Source organism: Penicillium canescens (assembly GCF_028828765.1).
Source record: "Penicillium canescens strain IBT 15451 chromosome Unknown utg000005l_segment0_segment0, whole genome shotgun sequence".
NCBI lineage: Eukaryota > Fungi > Ascomycota > Eurotiomycetes > Eurotiales > Aspergillaceae > Penicillium > Penicillium canescens.
In genome coordinates, this window is record NW_026703967.1 from 1,495,743 (window position 1) to 1,503,784 (window position 8,042).

Consider the following 8,042-nt stretch of genomic DNA (forward strand, 5'->3'; position numbering starts at 1 on the left):
TCAAGAAGTGACCCGATAAGGAACAGGGGGCCACTTGGATGAATACGTAAGAATAGAGAGAGCTTCAGTGGGGGTGAGCTTCCCGTTTAGTTTTCTTTTTTTTTTTTTTTGGTTTTCTTTTTCAATATTTTTTTTTTTCTTCGCAGCATTCTAAATGACATCTATTTTATATGCGTGAAATGATTGGTATCCGGGGGAGATAAATATGGAGCCGAAAAGAAAGGAAAATACTCGAACCACGGAAAAACAGAGCGGACTGTGTGGAAGAGCGAGAACGACGGTAATTTACGGTGTATTGTCGGTGTACTATTTCACTGTATACACAACTGTAGAAACTAACTTACATCTGCTAATCAACCTCTAGTGATATCATTTTCGATTCATCTTCCTTTCTTTGTGAATGGACCAGCCGGAGACTTTCCGTCTATAGGGCTGTGCCTGCCACGGACTCTTCTTCCCCCAGACGCCACATCTCTTAATCTGTATGGGCTCTATTTTTGGGCCCAAGTTCTCTACAGTAGATGATGTCGAAATGTCGCTGCTCGTACAGATGTGGTTATAATCGCTTTTAGCCGGCTAACCGACTTTTGTGACAACTCCCCACCCTTCCCTCTCCCACTACCAATGCAGATAAAAATGAGACGTGCGTCCAGGGGAGAATGCGTTTGGTGGCGCATGATGGTACAGACAAACTCTGGCGAGCTCTGTTGCTACAGTATATACAATATGTACGGACACAAATCATAATAGTCGGAGCAGCATTTCCCCGTCACACCATGTCGCGATAAATATACGTGTATCAAATCACATTGGCATTCCTCATTGAGTTTGAAGGTTTTCAACCAACTACCCAGGATGGTTGTATCTAGAACGAGCTCGATTTTGGTGCTGACGGCACGTTCGTGTTTTAAACGGTGCTTATTGACCAATTGTTACGACCATGGGTGACATATCGAAGTCTCCATCCGACGTTGAATTACTACACTGGGCGACAACTCCAAGGCCGAAAATAAGATACTGTGAGCGTCATTGTCGCGAATCTTATGATCCAGACATAGAGTCCTTCCTTTTTGGCTCATTGACGAAACCGAGCCGTTGGGTGATATGTGGCGAGTTTGATAATTGGGACAATCGGTTGGATCTCCACCGAAACCTATAGCCCCTGTACTCGACTACTCGTAAGTTTATTCATTGTCCATTTAGAGCTATTGGCTGGGCCCGGAATCCTTCACTTAAGATGATGGCTGAACTAGCATGGCTAGGGATGATCTCATTGTCCGACGTGCCGCAATCGAATGTGGCTCAAAACGTCTTTCAGAATAAGGTTCAGGAGACTGTGGCTCAGTCGCTGTCTACGCCATTGTATAGGTTCAAGTACGAGAATTTGCCTCGTTACGTCGGTGATATAACATAAAAGTCATCGTTGCCCATCGCATTGAATGTTTGAGCTCATACTATGGAGGTTACAACACAAACGTGTATTATCTGGGCGGTATGTAAAAAGTATCCCTTTAATACACCTAAATACAGATTCTTACCATACTGCCGAGGTGCAATTCATTGCTGGAAGGAGATCCCGCCAATCATATCGTGTAATCGGCGGCGGATGTTCGGGCGGGCCAGTCACATTACCGCAAGAACAAGCATCCATCTTCTCGATGTTTCCTTGTTACAACTCCTACCAAACTCGTACAGAGTGATATATAAAATGTAGATCCCAACCTCCACGAAGTGTTTAGCCTACCCCGTACTTATATAAGAGATTGGTCATTTGCTGGAGTTTTCCTCCGACATTCATTAGTGGTGAAACCAGAAGGTTCGTTCACAAAAATGACCTGTTCGACCAAACAGGCATCGTATTGTCTCTTGAATATAATTGTTCTACAGAGTGCCTGAAATGAATTTATCTTCAACGTTTATCAAGTACCGAGTCATCTTGTAGGGTTTACGAATTCTCCAGCCGTCGATTTAAGCTACAGAGGCTAGCTAAAGCACGAAATAGTACGGAGTACATTATTGAGAAAAATTACGCTGTACTAGTACAGACAGGTTCCGCGGAGAACGTTACATACTCGACCTCCCGAACGCAAACAAATCTCAAGCAAATACCGAGCACTCCACCTACGACACGCCGCGACCACAATCACTAATCCAGGTAGCTTTCTTAGTACTTCATTTGTCATTCATCTCCCGAAACGGTCAAATCAGATATTGACGTGGAGTTCCCCGTTGTGTTACACCCGACTATGATATATGGGTTTTATGTGTTCTCGCTTGGCAGTCATGACGTGGTGGCTGACTAGCACAACGTTTTCGGCCTAGACAGGGGTAAGCTACCTGGACGATTTGGAAAGACGGCTTTCAATTATGAGACGAACATTTCGATCAGAGCGTGTAGGATTCGAAACTGTGTATAACACGTGAGTGCATCTTTCATTGAAGGCCAATCGGAAATCTTAGCCAGGCTGATCGCACAGCCGATAATTGGGGGATCGAAAGAGGGTTACTGTTTGACGGGCCCAATGAATTTGTTTCGGGGAGCATAGGTGAGAAACGTGGCCAATAGGATACAATGCTGTGCCAAGGCGATTCCTTTCGACGCCGATTGAGTGTACGTATCAACACGGACGTGGATCACTGAGCTCATGGGGGCCCAGGAGATGAGAGGGGCGTGCACTATGGGCTGCACCTGCATGTACGGGAGAGTACCAAGGGTTAACTTAGCACTGGCTTGCTGTACGGTACGTAAGCGGCTGATTTTTCCGTCTCAGTAAGGCAACGAAATACATACATGAATGTACTTTGGCGATCGACGGAGAGACAACCCTTGTGGCTTGCAGTGATGGAAGTGTAGCCAGTCAGGAAAACAAATGACCTTGCCACTTCGGAGTCAGGCATCCGACTTCTCTTTCTGTGTCGACCGCTACATCACAGCTAGCTTCATTACGCAAGCTCCTAGGTCCAGCCACATAGCATTCTCATACGCCATAACGTGCTCGAAGGTACAGTACAAAATAAGTACACTGCGGGGGCACGGAACGAGTGGATCTGTCTAGGTGCTAAAATATCCAATAGTCGTTTGAGGTTGAAGGTGTGGCAAATATCAGTCAAAACTTCTTGGACTTTACATATTCCTTGAGGCGCTTGGGTCATACAACGTCCACCACTCCGTACAACGGCCGCTAATATTGTTTCCCGAGACCCATCCACATCTAAATCGGAATCAATCCAGAATATCAGATTATCCACCATGGGGAATGATCATCTCGATCATCTCGATCATCTAGAAGATATTCAAAACTGTCCACTATAGACTCAGAAGTTACCTCATAGATGTGTATATAAAAGGTTGGGCACGTGGAGCATGATTCATCGTTGACTTGGAGGTCACAGCGTTATGGGCGGGACTTGCAAGGTTTTCTTAGATTCACAGATTCGCAACCCTGGGCAGTTCGTCTGCCAAACATACAAAAAAGTACAACGCTCAGTCGGTAGGTACTTTTGTTGTTCTTATGATATCATTTGGGCCCTGGTGATCTCAACGATTTAGAATTATAAAGTTACCCAGGGATTACGGCCCGAGGTTACGTCACAGAATATACAAGCAAACCTCGGCCAAAATCCCGTATAGTTCGTGCGCTCTGTGAATCTAAATTTTGAGTGTGAGTTCCTTTTCGACTAAAGTGGTTAAGTGTTTAACCCTATGCGAATTCGTCGAACAAGAATTAACAGTAATCCCATGATATTACTCATATCTAAACTGCCGAGGAATATGAACGATGTCCCCTTTACAAAAGATGACGATGACCCAGCCGAAGAGCAAAAGCAGGCCATCGATATGCCCGGTGAATCCATCCCCCACGCAAGAGTTCCCCACGACACGACCAGAAATGCGCAATGAGCAGACCCAGTGCTCGCAGTCGCAGGTCAGACAGAGAAAACCCACCATGCACACATGCAACCTCTTAATAGACCCATGAACGCCGATGATGGGGTTTAACAACAAATGTAACAACAAATGAAAACAAGAAAAGTGTATAGACATAGACAGAGCCCGGTGGAACCTTGGAAAATGGTAAATGCAATGGCAAATGAGTGCCTGGTTCCTGGATCCTGGATGCCCATTCCCCGGTAGGAGGGAAAGCGTGTAAAAAGGCAAGGCAAGAAAAGTATCAGGCTAGAATGGCCTTTCAATGAAGGTGGGTATGGTTGTGAGAGAGTGAGAGAGGGATGGAGGAAGGGATGTCTGAGCATCCATGGCCCGCCATGTCGTGTTATGATGATCCGCCCGTGTTTCAGGCCACATCAGGGAAGCATGAGTATCGAGATCATGAGCCGGGAGGGCCGTTTGTGTAGAATATCGGTGTATAGCGTATAGCTATCAATGTTGTATGATCAGCGAGAATCCATCGACCCAAGATGCACAAGAGCCGGCGATTCCAGCAATCTTGTAACCCAGGGGTGGGATCAAGGTGTGACTATTGCAACAAGGTTAGTATAGTTCAAAGTCTCTTTCGTAACCACCGGCATCATACCCTGAGCCGCCAACGGCATTTCCATATACACCTGATTTCCTTCCCAAACTCGTGAGAATCTCGATTCCATCAATCCAGAGGCCAGCCCGGACATAGAACCCAAGCAAAATTTCACCGCGGCGGACATCAAGGGTGAACTCATCACCATCGGGCTTGCCTCCTCGTTTGCCAAAGAGTTGGCTGGTCTTATCCGCGTAGAAAAACTCGAGGCCATCCAGTGCAAGGCCGTGGTAGACCTTGATCGAAGTCAGGAGCTTGTGATGCACGAAAGCACCCTCCAACAACAGCTGTTCGGGCTCGCTTCCTTCCATGGCCGAGTGGCCCAACCTGCCGCTCTTGTATCCGGACTGGCCTTTCGGCAACTTGACCAGGGAGTTTTTCGACTTCAACTGGCTAATGTCCTCAACAGTATAGCTGCCCATTGCACCAGAGAAAACCACCATCCGAATCTTCTTTTTCTTCTCCTTTTCGGTGCCAAACAGCCGTTGGCGGAGTTCGCTCTCTGTGACAGTAACTTGTTTGGGAAGTCCATTAGGACTTGACTCGGTATTCAAGTATTCGATGAAATTGTGACAGAAGTCTTCGCCCTCGGCATGCAGTTCCATGAATGCAATTCCCGATGAAGCAGTGAACAGAATCTTGCCGCTCTCCACTGGCCACACCTGGACGCTGTCATCCGAATTGGGATAAGGATCACTTGGAAGTCGGAAGCTGGGATGGAATCGGAAGCGCAGCGCATCTAGGCGATGCCAGCTACACTCATCGTTGGGCAAACACACTTTCAGTCCCTGGGTCTTCGTCCGAGTCGAGAAAGGCTCCCGAGTTAAAAGGTTCGGTTCAGAGTGACATAGTCACGGAGCATGACGCCCGACTCTTGGTGAGGACACCCGAACAAATGACCAACTTCGTGAAGATGAGCACCAATACCCAAGTTTGCGGATTCCCAGTTGGAGCCAGCTTCACCGCAGTCATTGGCAACGTGGGCTGTATCTGTTCGAGTGCAGTCGGAGAATGCATCCACTACGTCTTCAAGACACGATGGATAGCTTTGAAGACAATGTGAGCCAAATATGGCCATCTTGATATCATCGTCACCCGACCCTAGAGCTGCATGGCCAGTGATAACCTGTGATGTAGTGTCCCAGTGAGAATCGAGCAGGAGAACAGAGACGTATTGTTTCTGACCAGGCTGAGGCTGGAAATGCTTGCGCACCGCTTCCTTGGCAATCGCGAACAACTCGTCCTTCTTTTCCGCTTTGTCATTCTGTTGAGCAATGTTGAGATCCCGAAGTTCGGCCACCGTCTTATCAGTGCGAACCACGTGGATTTTGGCCTCGTTGCGCATTTGAGCCTGTGTCAAATCGCGACGGCTCAGAGTGCCGGATTGCCATTCTTCTTCAAACCGGAAACAACGACGCCCAAAGTTGTTGCGGAACATCTGTTCGCCGGTGAAAGCCTGCCAAAGATAGGCCGCCATGCGATACTTTCGAATGGCCATGTCCAATCCATTGCCCTCGCGTTCCACTCTTTCTGGCACGGCATCGTATGTGCCCTCTGAATCTTTCCCAAGCAATACGACCAGCTGCAACGGCGGGGTGTTGACTAGAGGAAGGTAGTTGATGCAAATCCAAGCTGAGTGGATGGCGGGGTGGGTGCTGCCCGTCGACAATTTGGGTGAGACGAAATCGAAGCGCAAACGATTGGGACCGGGTACTAGATGAACGAGGACTTTAAAATGCGACGCTGTGACGGGCCAGCCGACCGACGGAAAGTTGTCTTGGTGGTGATAGACTGTGACAGTTCCGTCCAGCGGATGTTGTCTTGGGTCACCGATCTGGCCATATACGAGGAGCACCTTCTGATTGACCTATAGAGAGGTCAGCGAGGAGCTTTGATTCCACCAAATTGTGTTTCGCTCCAGGTTGTGCTGGCGCTACGTACCCATGAATTATCCGACACGGACACGATGCGCGGGGCATAGGGCGATGAGGGGACTTGTGTTCGGTATATGCCATTGATAGACGAGGCGCTGCTACCCTGTAATCCAATGTATCAGCCAGTGTTCCTAGTTGCGCCCCGGGACGGGCTGGGGTTGGGCCGTACGATGACGCTGTTCCGCTGGGAGTTGATCACAGAGGGCCCCGGTCGCTGAGGTGGAGCAACAGGTGTACTCGCAGTGCTGCCATTAGATTCACTGAGCGCTGGCAAGCTGGGGGAGGAGAGAGTCGGGCGAATTGAGGACGGTGGAGTGATGGAGCTGTGGGAGGACGTGTCGATCGTGGAGGATGATTTTCCGGAGACCTCCTCCACGCTATGAGCTGGAGTTTTCTGGAAACTGGCCTTCGATCGGCGCCGTAGCTCTTTGAAGAACGGCATAGCGAGTTTGCGAAGAGGAAATCGAAATCTCCCCGGGCAGCTGCCGTAACTTGTCAGGAACGGGCGCGACCGTTTGCGGACCCCGCGAACTAGGGGACGAATTCAATAGCTGAGATAATCGCCTTGAATATCATAGGTTCTTTGAGAGGGAAAAGGGGAAGGAAAGCAGGAATGGCCCTAAAAAAAATAAAACAATCTATACTTAGCTTATGGACATTACGTACCCGCTGTTCAGGTCGGCCTATCGCTCCCTAAAGTTGCAATGTTTCACCGAATACTGGGCTAGGGCTCAGATCAGGATCTGAGAAACATCCCTTTTGTTCTCTTATCTTTTTACACGCTTTGTTCACCTAGTAGTCTAGTGGGCTTGGCTGATAATCCCTCTGCTATGCTGCATTTTCTGATCATCAGGATTGCCTTGTCCACGGAACTACGTAGGTGGCTCCCTGTCATTGAGGCCATCCACATGGATACGTTGGGGCTGCAGGGGCTAAGATTTTGAAACACCATTTTAATTAGGGCCACAGTTCCAGGTATACCATACTCCTTGGAATTGACCGATCGATAGTCACCTTATTTCTGCACGTTCGATGCAGGCTTCCCGCATGTTTCGCGCCCTCTCTAACGCGATCCGTGCAAAGTCCTCGTTTCCGGCGCATACCCACGGGATGACATCGTGGTCAATGCCGTTCTAGGATCGGAATTTGCATTGTTTCTGGGGCAATGCCGGAATTGGCAATATAGCAACAATTTGTCTTTCGACAGATGAACCTTATTAGAAGAGCAACTCTCACACATATCGATGTTCTTTTGCTGTGGTGGAATAACCTATATCTTGCTAAAAAAAATAAGGGAATGGAAACCGTGTATACTATGTTGAGAATCACAGTAACGTTATCTTGCATCTTAACATAATATATGTGGACATTGTTCTGAATGAGTTAGGCGTAGTATAACGTTAAAAAGCAAGCAACTTGTTACTCAAATTGATAGAGATTTTGCCTATCAAAATGACACCGTCCTGCTTTCGGAAATTGTGCAGCTTTTTCAAGGTACACGTTCATTTTCTACTCGACAATGGAGAAGGGAGGGGCAACCGCTAACAAAGGTGCAACCTAGCTCTCAATCAAT

The 8,042-nt window shown here is 47.9% G+C and overlaps 2 protein-coding genes across 2 annotated transcripts; both read right to left on the bottom strand.

Annotated features, from left to right (window-relative positions):
- Nucleotides 1–4,042: 4,042 nt before the first annotated feature.
- On the bottom strand, nucleotides 4,043–5,140 carry N7446_008157 (uncharacterized protein; the record flags this gene model as incomplete). The annotated part of the gene is made up of 2 exons (XM_058516902.1): nucleotides 4,043–4,478; nucleotides 4,536–5,140. The coding sequence occupies 2 exons, from the start codon at nucleotides 5,138–5,140 to the stop codon at nucleotides 4,382–4,384; spliced, it is 702 nt and encodes a 233-aa protein (XP_058370548.1). The 3' UTR covers nucleotides 4,043–4,381.
- A 218-nt stretch (nucleotides 5,141–5,358) lies between these two features.
- On the bottom strand, nucleotides 5,359–6,987 carry N7446_008158 (uncharacterized protein; the record flags this gene model as incomplete). Its single annotated transcript, XM_058516903.1, has 3 exons — nucleotides 6,639–6,987; nucleotides 6,477–6,572; nucleotides 5,359–6,402 (listed from the first exon to the last, which is right to left on the bottom strand). Exons 1-3 carry the CDS (start codon nucleotides 6,909–6,911, stop codon nucleotides 5,359–5,361), a joined length of 1,413 nt encoding a protein of 470 aa, XP_058370549.1. The 5' UTR covers nucleotides 6,912–6,987.
- Between the last annotated feature and the right edge of the window lie 1,055 nt (nucleotides 6,988–8,042).